At 43.3% G+C, this 12,900-nt stretch overlaps 1 protein-coding gene across 2 annotated transcripts in view; it reads left to right on the top strand.

The window, feature by feature from the left end:
* zgc:152951 (uncharacterized protein LOC569013 homolog) overlaps positions 1-12,900 on the top strand; it is a 44,106-nt gene that overhangs the window by 10,572 nt on the left and 20,634 nt on the right. For both annotated transcript variants that reach the window (XM_067993154.1, XM_067993153.1), the window contains exons 2-4: positions 4,183-4,609; positions 6,347-6,458; positions 8,608-8,760. In XM_067993154.1, the coding sequence (XP_067849255.1) occupies positions 4,358-4,609; positions 6,347-6,458; positions 8,608-8,760 (517 nt within the window). In that variant the 5' untranslated portion in view covers positions 4,183-4,357. The remainder of the gene's footprint in view (positions 1-4,182; positions 4,610-6,346; positions 6,459-8,607; positions 8,761-12,900) is intronic.

Here is a 12,900-nt window from a genome sequence, read left to right as displayed (position 1 = left end):
TGGATTGCACCTGCAGATACTCAAAGAAACTAGGGAGGAGAGCAGAGACGCTAGTATCCCACATATAAAAATTCAATAGAAAAAGGAATAATGCCAGGGGACTGATTTAACAACAAATGTAATTCCTATCTACAAAAAGGGAGATAGCACAAACCCAGAGAACTATAGGCCAGTTAGCCTAACATCCATGGAAGGAAAGATGAATCTTTGCTAAAAGATCAGATAACAAAACATCTAGAGACAGAATATATATATATATATTAAAAAAATGTAAAATAGTCATCATGGATTTCTAAAAGGAAAAACATGTTTAACCAATCTTATTGAATTCTTTGAAGAAGTAACAAAGTAGATATGGACAATGCAGTGGATGTGGTATACATGGACTTTGAATAAGATGCCACATAAGAGACTCATGACAAAGGTCAGGGTGTGTGGAGTCAGGGGCCAGGTAGCAGAATGGATGGAAAGATGGCTACAAAACAGAAAACAGAGGGTAGGAGTTAGGGGAAGTTTCTCGGACTGGCAGAATGTGGTAAGTAGTGTTCTGTAGGGATCCATTCTGAGACCACTCTTCACCATATAAATGATTTGGACTCAGAAATTGGAGTAATTTTTAACCCCCAAGGTGGGTCCTGGGGGTGGGTGGGAGGTTAAAGTAGCAGCTTTTTGGAGTGGGACCGCATCCTGACTCCAACTCACCCACTTCTGGGTTTAACCCAATGGCAGTGATTAAATTTAATCTGCTATAACAAAAAAAATATGAATTAACAACATGACAGCTTGATAAACATCCTTGTGCATAGCCTTGGTGAATTACAAATGCTTAGCCTTTCTCTTTCTACTGCTTCTACATAGAAACATAGAAAATAGGAGCAAGAGGAGGCCATTCAGCCCTTCGGGCCTGCTCCGCCATTCAAAATGATCATGGCTGATCGTCTAATTCAGTACCCTGTTCCCGCTTTTTCCCCATATCCCTTGATCCCTTTAGCATTAAGAAATATATCCATCTCCTTCTTGAATACATCTAATGACTTGGCCTCCAGTGCCTTCTGTGGTAGAGAATTCCACAGGTTCACCACCCTCTGAGTGAAGAAATTTCTCCTCATCTCGGTTCTACGTGGTGCATCCTCTGTGGCTTCAGTAGAGGTATTGGCAGGTTGCTCAGATTCAGGCCCTGACTGCTGAGATGCTCTCGGCCTATGACCTCAGGGTTTTGGAGCCCGTGAGGACCTCGACAAAGACGTCTCCACCTGTACCAATGCAGGGGCCAACTCGGCCATCGGAAGAGGAGACAGCATTGTGGTTAAGGAGGGGGCAACGAGTGAGATGTGGGAACGCTTTCTTTGGAGTCCCCACTCCCATGTCCCGTTTTGCCATCATCCTTCTCCTGGGCCAGCGCAACATCACCCCACCACTCTGCTGGACAGCAGGTTGGTGAGCAGCTCTGCCACGTTGTAAGGCCACAGCTAAAGGATCTGTTTGCCTGTTTAAGGCGGCAGACATGTTGGCATCCAGAGTCCGCAAGGCCGTTGTCATGGCCTGAATGGACTTATTTGAGAGCCGTGCTTGAAGCTCAATGGAGGCTGCCACTCTATCGCAGACATTCTCGCACTTATTTGCGCTACCAATCCACTAGTGATGGAGCTGGTCTCCCCCATCCTCTCCGCTATTGTGGAGAGTGTGCATGGCATCAGAGGGTGACTATCGGACAGATACCTCACATTGCATCAGGATTGCAGTGGTGGGTGAATAAATGGGCAGTTGAGGAAGTGCATAGAAAGTGAAGGATGATTTCTGCTGCACCTCGATCATTTTCCTTCTCAACAATGGCCCCTGGGGTTCAGTGTCTATGTCCAGCTGATTAGAGCTTGGAAAGGAGTGCGCCCACCGACGCGGACTCTCCACAGCTGCCCCCGTCACAGTGTCTGCTCGTACTCACTTGTGAGTGGTGAATCACCAGGTGACAACCCAACTAACTGTCTAACAGGACCCACCGAAGTGCCAGTATCTGCGCTGGTGCATGGCTGTATGACATGTGACAGTGCTTTCTTCCATTTCTGCTTATTCCTCGTGAGGGTGCTTGAAAGCGATATTAATGATTCATCGCAAAAGTGACAGACTTTTCAATGATCATACTGAGGTCTGGCACAGTCACATCATTGATAAAATCAATTCATCATGTGTGTGAAAGATGTTGAAGTTCTGACACCAGCCATCTGCGGGTCGCCGGTCTCTCCATCTCCGATGGATAGGCATGCAACGGTCCAACTTATTTCCATGGCCGCCTCCTCCACATCTGTCACTTCCACTATATGATGGGCCACCTCCAGTTCTGCTCCTGTCCCTTGCGTTTTGCGCTCTCTTCTCCTACAAAGGGAGGAAGAGCAGACCTTTGAGTGACTGAAGGTGACGTATTCACCCTATGAATGCATTGCTGTGGGTGAGCCTGACCATAAAAGAGATGCATCAGAGGGTGACTATCAGACAGATACCTCACATTGCATCAGGATTGGGGTGAGTGGCAGTGGTGGGTGAATAAATGGGCAGTTGAGGAAGTGCATAGGAAGTGAAGGATGATTTCTGCTGCTGACACTTAAGTGGGGATGGGGTAGGCGTGCCAACACAGAATGACCGGGGAGGGGGTTGGGGGTTGAACACACATGTTGTGGGTGAATCAGCAACTATACTCACTTTTCCTGATCTCTTTCTGCTCACCTCTAGCCAAGCATTTTTGGTTACAGAGCCAGGTTTCTTCTTGCCATCCATTGGAAACATTACCTCCCTCCTGGCTCTCACTGCAGCCAGCAGTACATCCAGGGAGGCATCAATAAATCTAGGGGCAGCCTTTGCTTTCCTGGACCCCATTTCCCCTTTCTCCTTCAAAATCCATTTTGGACTGTTCCTTTAAATAATGAGCTTTAAATCACATCATTCAGATGCACAGTGGGCCCGCTGCGCAGCTTAGAGATGTAAAACTCAGAAGCAAAAGTAATTAGCTTCAATCGAGTTGCAATTACAGATTTAAATGCGCACACTTAACTTCCAGGTTCCCCATGCTCAAATCCACCCACCCACTGAGTTCCCGGCTCCAAGTTAAAATCATGCCCATAGTGTGGAAATTTGCAGATGATACTAAATTGGGGGTATAGCTAATAATGTGGGGGAATGCTCCAAATACAGGAAGACATAAACAGGCTTGAAGAGTGGGCAGATAAATGGCAAATTAAATTCAATATAGCAAAATGTGAGGTGGTTTATTTTGGTAGGAGGAATAAGGAGACCTATTATTCCTTGGAAGGTGAGAAACTAAATGGGGTAGAGGAGCAGAGAGATCTGGGAATACAGATACATGAATTGCTAAAAGTAGCAACAAAAGTTGATAAGGCCACAAAAAGAGTGCAAAGTATTGGGTTTCATTTCTAGTGGAATAGAATCCAAACCCAGGGAGGTAATGTTACATTTTTATAGAACCTTGGTTAGCCCACACTTGGATTACTGTGTGCAGTTCTGGGCTCCATACTATAAAAAGTGTCTACTCCTTTTTTTAATGTGGAGCATAATGGAGGCCATTTAGTAAGATTTGATCTCAAGATCAAAACATTTGTCAATTCATTTACAGCAGTGTACATTTTTGTAGTTGATTCTGTCAATAACTTGTTCAAATAATCATTAACCACACTTCTCTGAGATACTTTGAAAACATTCCAAGCAAAATATTTACAGAATGAACCATAGTAACACAGAAGTAGAAGTCAGTTTTAAGAAATCCAAACATTTATTATGTCAAGTTTACATTCCTTATAATTCCCCTTTCTGTTTTTGGAGTGCGATATTTATATTTATAAACTTGGGAACGGCTTTATTTTTGTGCTAGAAATAATCAGAAGTACAGTCTTTGTCTTCCTAATTGTTTTTTTAAAAAATCTCTTCCCTAAACACATCATATTCCCTTCCGTACAGGTAAAGAATCAAGTTTGGGGAGTGAACATTTTTTAGACATCTGTCCTTGAGTATACCAGGATAAAAATGTTACACCCAGATAAGTAATCTCACTTCAAAAGTAATTTATTGGTTGTGAAGTGCTTTAGAATGTCGGGTGTGAAAGGCATCATATAAATGCAAGCATTATCTTTTTTTTCCCTGAACCATGAATTCATTTGTATCACTTGGTGCTTTCAGGAATTGAGAATTCATTGGCAGACACGGGTAGAGGAAGGAACCCAAGGAATGAAGCAGTCTTGACGCACCATAGTTTTATCAATTTCTACGCAAGGTAACAGTGAAACAAGTCCAGTGACAGGGAAAAAAAACATATGCGGATTGGCAACACACTCTTAAATCCTGCAAATCTAAAATGGAGCCGGAAGAGCCAGTGATCATGCATGAATTAGCAGGCAGAATTACTGTTTACACCATTAGGGGATGCCTTCATTGTCTTCGTGCAAAGGCTCGTCTGACTAATCTGGGTCTCCCATTCATTGAAGTTAATATACAGGAAGATCCTGTAATACACCGGAAGATTGTAGATCTCACTGGACGTCTTACTGTACCGCAAATCTACTTTAACAACATCCATGTTGGAGGACAGGATGATTTTCAGAAACTGGTAGGTAAAAATTGGTTATAAATATATAGCCATATGATAATGCAGTAAATGAATATGATTTTTCCATAAAGTCTCCTCAAGCTTCCACATAACTGCCATATTTTTATTTTACAGTTTAAAATCTGTTTGATCAGTTTTGTAAAAGCTCAAGGACAAAAATGGTTAGGGGTAGAGAAAAAAGGGTCAGCACAATTGTTGCTGGCGTAGCTAGTTTTAGAGGTAGGATGAAAATGAAAACTGAGTTTTACAACAATTAAAAGATGGCTCTGAGTGTACTAAAGGCTGTGGTCAATCGCCAAGTTCAGATATCTGTATGAACTGGTTGAGCTTCATCACTGCAGATTAATAAGCCTGTCACAAAAATCTTTGTCTTGTATTTATAGTCTGTTACTAGATTTTAATTGCCTAGAATTGATGTAAAAGGGAGGCCATTTGCCAGGATATTGTAATTAGCGAATAATTCATAGTGGATGGAAAGACATAAGCGTTCTCACATCTCCAACATCAGCAAGTAGAACAAATATCCATTCTATTGAAACAACTGGTTCAACCTGTTCTAACAAACTGAAAGGTTTGCACTTAATTTGGCTGTGCCCTTCCTGGTCTGACAGCACCATTGAGTAAGAATAAGTAACAGTATATAAATTGTAGGTAGAAATCTAATTTATTATTGTCATTATGCAACCACTTTCACAAAGATGCAAAGCAGTTATGGATGCTTATTGATGCAAAAGCAATAAACCTGGGGGTTGGTGACAACCTGAGCCCCAAGCATACTGAAGCTTGGGGGCCTCACGGTCCTTCTGACCTTTTGGGTTTTAAGCAGGAGGTGTCAGGAAAGTTACCACAGGGATAACTGGCTTGTGGCGGTTTTCTTTTATGGCCTCCTTCTGTGCCGTAAATCTCTATGATTCTAGAGTTGGAAAGTGGGATTAGGCCGGATCGCTTTTTTTCGGCTGGCACAGACACGATGGGCCGAATGGCCTCCTTCTGTGCCGTAAATTTCTATGATTCTATAAAGTTGACGGGTCGCAATGTGCGATCGCAATCTAATTGAATGATTACAATTTTACTTCCGGGTTTCCTGCGCGACAGCGAGCCAGTTTGACAGGCTGGCTGCCTGTCAGGAGGGAAAGCAGCCGGGCAGCAGATGCCAGGTAAATCTGATGGTTGGAGTCATGGTGGTCGGGAGGGAGATCAGAGACACGGTCGGGGGGAGGAGGGGGGATCGGAGACTCGGTGGGGGGAGGGGGATTGGAGACACGGCGAGGTGATGCAGGGGGTGGGAGACATCGTGGAGGGTCTCGGCTATCGATGGGGGTCTTGGCCATCAGGTGGGGTCTCGGCCAGGTGGGGGGTCGGCCGATTGTAGGGGTCCGATCGCAGCAGGTTAGCTTGTTGGGCCGGGAGGAAACACTCCTGCTCCTCCTGGTGCACAAGTAGTGGAATAAAGGCAGTTACCTGATGAACCGGCCCTTCTCGCCTCCTTTCACTTGGCAAGATTCACGAGCCCTGGGAAAGCCGCCCTGGAGGCGTTAAGTTTAATGTTCCAATGACAAGGTTTTGCAGTGGGCACTTGCAGGAGTAGATTTTTGTTTGCATGTCTGTCTCCACAGTTTTTTCCTGTTGGCTTAAAAACTATGAGCAGTCCTGTAAATGAATATCTTGACATACCGTTGTCTGATTGCCACAATTCAGTAATGTGAAGAAGCTATAAATCACTTCATTTTTCATCAGTCAAAAGAAGAGCTTGACAAACTGATTGATACTGTTAGGAATGTGCCAGTACCTCCTGATGCACCTCCAATCCCTGAACCGGAAAAGGTTGAAGAACAAGTACCAAAGGAAGGTTAGTAGAAAAGAAGCTTAAGTACTAACCAGGTATAACCGGTAAGGTAGCTATACCAGCCAAATATGGCAGGCCACTGTTTCTAACTTTGCTTTGTTGACCGGAGGTCACCGGTTACAGTTATTGGCTTAGTACAAAGAGGAGAAGAGTCAATTCTCTCTTAAATCTCAATTTGCTTTATTCACGCTGTTAGATCATATACATATAGTTTATACGTTTGGTTAGATATAGACATGCAGTTTGCACCAGTTTATACAGTTTCATACCCAAACTAGGATCTAAACGCTATACGTCTGGTTAGATATAGACATGCAGTTTGCACTAGGTTATACAGTTTTATACCCAAACTAGGATCTAAACGCACACCCACTAGGTTTCTCTGACACTCCCTGAGTGGTCACAGAATATAAAGGATAATACCCGAAAATGAGAGCTGACGCTAGCCAGGCGTTCCGTTCTCTCTCTCTCTCTCTACGTCGTCTCTATGTCCCTGACGTAGGTTCTTCCACTTCCACGATGGTTGGTCTCCGGAATCTTCGCTCTGGCTCCACGCCCCAGATTCTTCATTCTTATTCCGAATCTTAACTCTTCAAGCTGTGTTGTCTCTCTCTCCCATTGGTTTAGGCTTGCTCGCCTAGTCTGTGTCTTCTCCTCATTGGCTCTGTCCCAAGGACTTAGGAGTAATGAGGTAATGCTACCTTTTCTAAATAAGGACTTGTGTCTTATCACATCTCCTTTGTCTTTCACAAAACTTAGCTAATTCAAACCAGTTCCAGCCAGCTCAGGCCAGCGACTGAACTCAGGTTACTTCAGTTCAAAAGTTGCTCTTGCCTGTGTGTCAGCAGCTCAGAATCTCAGGTTACTGCAGCTCCTGGCCAACAGCTTTACATTTGGTCCAGCTTCAGTTGAATACTGAAAGCTGAGAAGTGTTAATTATTTCCTGAAAAATCTCAGTGAACTAAGGATGCCATGATTATATCATAGTATTGGTGAAATGCCATACCACCTGCACGTTGGATAGGGGGTAAACTGTATAAACAGACCAGTGTTTGATACAAAAGCAAAATATGGAGCAAGAATATTTGAATTAACTGCATGAGTGTAGTGTGTGGACTGGGAGATCGATAGGGCAAGATCATTAAGCCTGCCCATGATTATGGCAAGACAATACATGTGAAGCATAACATTGGATAAGAAAAAATATGTAATAGTACTTTAAACAAGGTTAATTATACTGTTTCAAAATGTACAGTTGTTTCTGTGTAGGGTGTGCACTGCTGGATTCTTCTGCTTTACAAAGGCAGTATAATGCAGAATTGTTCTGGTATCCTGTGCTATAATTCTGTAGTGAGGAACCAATAACTCTAATGTAAAGTGATGGAATAATTATACTATTTAGAAGTATGATTTTTCAATCTGTTTTTGTGGAATACTTTTGTTTTGGTGTTGACAATCTTGTCAGTGGAACTGGCTTGGAGGATTTTCTGATCCCAAAAGTGTGATAGACAGGAATTTGTATAAATTATTAAGTTTAATTTGTGCTTGATAATTCTCTGCATTGTTAAACTTTGTAATTTCTCCTAAATCAGTCCCTGGGTGTCCTGATTACTCCATGTTGTACTCAGTGCTGAGAGAAAAATATTTACAAGAATTAAGCTTGAGGGAATGCTTCTAAAGTTCATCATAATATACTACTACCAAGATGAGAGTTTGAGAGTACAATATTTAAATCAATTTTGATGGCTAGAAAATAATAATTTGTGTTGTCCTAAAATACCTTTGTTGTACTAGTGAATGTTTATCTGAAGCACAGGTGCTGTGTATAGCACTGTAAATACCGGGTTCTCATTTTATTTTATAATTGTTTGCACCAGTCACACTAAGAATTTTCTAGTTTGTATATGAATATGCTTTGTAAGCATAACCCTGTGCTTCTGCAATGTACCTATAGATGTAACACATACAATGTGGCCTCTTTTAAAGGTACAATAGGTCTAATACAATATGATTGTACACTCTAGGTATGACCATAGATTATGTCTATGACCATAGATGCTGTAGGAAATCTTAAGTGTGTTATTTTTTAAAAATATGTAATTTTAATGTGTCCGCTATTGAAATTAGCAAGCTTGTCTTATTTGCTTTACAGAAGTGAAAAGTGAAAGAGATGAACATGCAGACCTGGTCATGGAATTCAAGCAAAGTAACATTATTGGCAACCACTGGTCAGGTCTGAAAATGTATCCAAAAACCTTTACTGGGAAAAAATTGGTCAGCTGGCTGATTGCTCACAAAAGCCTTGGTGAGTCTGCTAGTTAAAGTCTCTCCTATAGATCATGATTTGAAAAGTCATCAACACAAGCATCTCCCACCTCCTGATTTGCTTGCTGAGGTATGATATCGTGCAGTGAAAACATTAGAAACTCCAGGAAGCTTCTTCTTATCACATATTTAAAGTGCCATAATTAATTTAATTATAATGTTTAGTTCTTTGATGGCCACACTACATGCACAACCTTTACTCATTTTGAAAAAGATTTACAGTAGCGCATTATTAAAACAGACACCTAGTACCCTTTCCGAACTCTATTATGCTCAGTGGCATGGAATGTTGGACTTGTGCCAGGGAGCAGCATGACACAGCTTTTTAAAATTCCACTTGTGATTTCCCAATAGCCTAGTGTGAGCTTCCATTATCACCAGTGCCATTTTTAGGCAGCACAAGGTAGAAACCAGAGATAAGGGCCCCGATATTTAGGCCAAATGGCAGGGAGCAGGGGTGCCTGTCAGCGGCCGGGAAACTCGGAAATACCAGGAAGGCAGAGGTCCTGCCGAATTTAACAGCAGGACCTCATTAGAATTTGTTTACTCCGTTTCCCGCCGGCAGCCGGCCAGATTGCAAGAAAACCTGCTGTAGAAGGCCGCAGCCAGGGACGGTCGGCAGCAATCGAGAAGATCGGGGGTTGGTGGGGAGGGGCTTGGAGCATGACAGCGAGGAGGGAAGGAAAGATCGCAGGGGGGAGGGGTGCAATAGAGAAGAGATCGCAGGGAGAGAGAGATAAGAGATCGCGGGGAGAGAGAGATAAGAGATCGCGGGGAGAGAGAGATAAGAGATCGCGGGGAGAGAGAGATAAGAGATCGCGGGGAGAGAGAGATAAGAGATCGCGGGGAGAGAGAGATAAGAGATCGCGGGGAGAGAGAGATAAGAGATCGCGGGGAGAGAGAGATAAGAGATCGCGGGGAGAGAGAGATAAGAGATCGCGGGGAGAGAGAGATAAGAGATCGCGGGGAGAGAGAGATAAGAGATCGCGGGGAGAGAGAGATAAGAGATCGCGGGGAGAGAGAGATAAGAGATCGCGGGGAGAGAGAGATAAGAGATCGCGGGGAGAGAGAGATAAGAGATCGCGGGGAGAGAGAGATAAGAGATCGCGGGGAGAGAGAGATAAGAGATCGCGGGGAGAGAGAGATAAGAGATCGCGGGGAGAGAGAGATAAGAGATCGCGGGGAGAGAGAGATAAGAGATCGCGGGGAGAGAGAGATAAGAGATCGCGGGGAGAGAGAGATAAGAGATCGCGGGGAGAGAGAGATAAGAGATCGCGGGGAGAGAGAGATAAGAGATCGCGGGGAGAGAGAGATAAGAGATCGCGGGGAGAGAGATAGATAAAGAGATCGCGGGGAGAGAGAGATAGATAAAGAGATCGCGGGGAGAGAGAGATAGATAAAGAGATCGCGGGGAGAGAGAGATAGATAAAGAGATCGCGGGGAGAGAGAGATAGATAAAGAGATCGCGGGGAGAGAGAGATAGATAAAGAGATCGCGGGGAGAGAGAGATAGATAAAGAGATCGCGGGGAGAGAGAGATAGATAAAGAGATCGCGGGGAGAGAGAGATTGATAAGAGATCGCCGGGGGGGGGGGGGGGGGGGAGATAGATAAGAGATCGCCGGGGGGGGGGAGATAGATAAGAGATCGCCGGGGGGGTGGGGGGGGGGGGGGAGATTGATAAGAGATCGCGGGGGGTCGAGATCGCAGGAGGGTCATCAACGGATCACGGGTGGGGGTGGGGGAAGAGATCGTGGCAGAATCTTGCAGCTCCCACCTCCTTTCAGCTGCCGGATTTTCTGAGCCCTGGGATATGCGGCCGGCCAGCGTTAAATTTAAATGGCTGCCCAAATATCAGGAACGCATAAATATTATAGTAACCCGCCTCTCAAGAGCCCAAACCTGCCGTGGTAAAACTGGAAGTAGGCACATTCGTGGCGGGTTAGGACCGGATTTCAGAATTTTACCAATTTAACCCCTCCCCCATATCCTTTCCCGCCCATTTCTGGGGGGTGGGTTAAAATTCCCCCCAAACTTGTTTTTACAATTTGTATTCTAGTTATGATCGCAAGAGAACAAAGAAAATGTGGGTCTGCAATTCCACCTTCAGGATAATGAAGCTGGGTTTAGCATTGTAAAGGCAAGAAGCTGACACATGGATATCACTCTGCTGTGATCCAAAATAAATATAACAGTGCATGTGGAGCAATATCGGCAAAGGTTGAAGTGTGGATCACCTTTCTGTTCTCAGAGCTAGGGAATAATTTGTTGCTTAGTGAGGAGGGAGGGTTGTAGCGGCAGCGAGGGATGCAAAACCTGACCTGTTTTGTTCTTAACACAGCATTTCATTTTGCTGTACTTGTTATATTTATTGTGAGAATCCCAGAACAAAGTTTTACATATTTATTTTCAGACGCATGGAGCATCAAGGGGATCATCTTAATTTTCATTTTTCAAAAAGGTAGTCTATCCACAAAGGAGGATGTATTTAACAGGAAGCAGCAGTTAGGAAAAGAATTTCAAAAGCTGACATTTTTTATTGTGCTAAAAAAGTAGTCAATACAGCTTGATTTGAATACAATTCAGTCAGTAGTGGAGTTGCTAAGCAGGTGTTTCTTGTTTTAACTGCTTAATCTTGACAACCCTTCACCAGGAAATGTCACATTTAAATCCTACACCCAACACAAGTCAGGCTGGTCATTTTTAACTTATTTTAAACACAAATTGATAGCTAACATTTTGATTTCTGAACTTTTAAAACCTTGGGACTAGAAGCCTTTCTCTAAATTTCTAATGTTTCATGTCAAATAGAAATGTTTATGATCAGTTTGCCATAAACAAAGAAGCTAAACCTCTTTAAAACAGACAAAATGATGTTTTAAATGATACTGTTTTTCAATAAAAGATTAAAATAATTTATTTTGGTGGGTGGGGGGAGATGGAAGTCAGTATGAACTAAAACTTTTATCAAAATACCCTTGTTTTTTCACATATACATAACCAGTCAATTTCCATTGGTGTTGCACTTGGTGGAAAGGGACTCGCTCAAAGCTAGTCCCTGCCAAACGTTGGGTTAGTGCCAAAGACTTCAGCTGCTCTTGAGCCACCTACAAGCAAAGAGGTCACTGAGCACAAGGTTTGCACAGTCAGGATGAGTGTGGCAGTAGGAGCAGCAGCACTGGGAGAAGGTTGCAATGTCCAGAGATGGCTGCATTTGTAACATGCATGTGTGGAGGTAAGGTGAGGCCAGGCTTAAGCTGGCTGGCCTGGATCTCATCCTTGTTTACAAATCCCCCCATGGCCTTGCCCCTTCTTATCTCTGTAACCTCCTCCAGCCCTACAATCCTCCTAGATCTCCCTGTTCCTCCAATTCTGGCCTCTTGTGCATCCCCGATTTTAATCGCAACACTGTTGGCGGCCGTGCCTTCAGCTGCCTAGGCCTTAAGCTCTGGAATTCCTTCCCTAAGCCTCTCTACCTCTCTTCCTTTAATGCAAATACAAGTTGTTGTTGTTGTTTAAGACATGCCTTAAAACCTATCTCTTTACCAAGCTTTTGGTCACCTGTCCTAATATCTCCTTATGTAGTCTGGTGTCAAATTTTGTTTGATCGCTCCTGTGAAGTGCGTTGGGAAGTTTTACTATGTTAAAGGCACTTTCTAGATGCAAATAGTTGTTGTTGTCCTGTGCAAATGTGGCTGAGTGGAGTCAAATTGAGCCTGCTATAGGATCCTCTCATTAGCTCTCATAGAGAAAGACGATAAAATTTTAAAAAACAGGACGATGATGGGATCAAGTCGGGGCTCCATCTAGAGGAAGCACCTTGTACTAAAAATGTATATTTAAATATGTAGTAGCTGAAGGTTGGGCATGATCACATATGCACAATTTGAACTCAAGAAATGGGGACGAAAGGCCAATGGAAGATATCTAGCTGTCAGCAAGGCAAAATAAAATCCTCCCAGATAGAGCTAGGCTTCTAGTAAAAAAAAAACATTGCTGTGAAGGAATTTGGAACAACCTAGAAGAAAATGTATTTGTAAATTTAATGATATTAGGAGGAATTACAATATTTTTTATATTGGAAATGATATTTGTACAGCTCGGTTAGAAATAAAATTGGTG

Source organism: Heptranchias perlo, chromosome 11 (genome assembly GCF_035084215.1).
Source record: "Heptranchias perlo isolate sHepPer1 chromosome 11, sHepPer1.hap1, whole genome shotgun sequence".
Lineage (NCBI taxonomy): Eukaryota > Metazoa > Chordata > Chondrichthyes > Hexanchiformes > Hexanchidae > Heptranchias > Heptranchias perlo.
The sequence above is the reverse complement of the archived record's forward strand: the minus strand, read 5'-3'. Positions and strand labels throughout refer to the sequence as shown.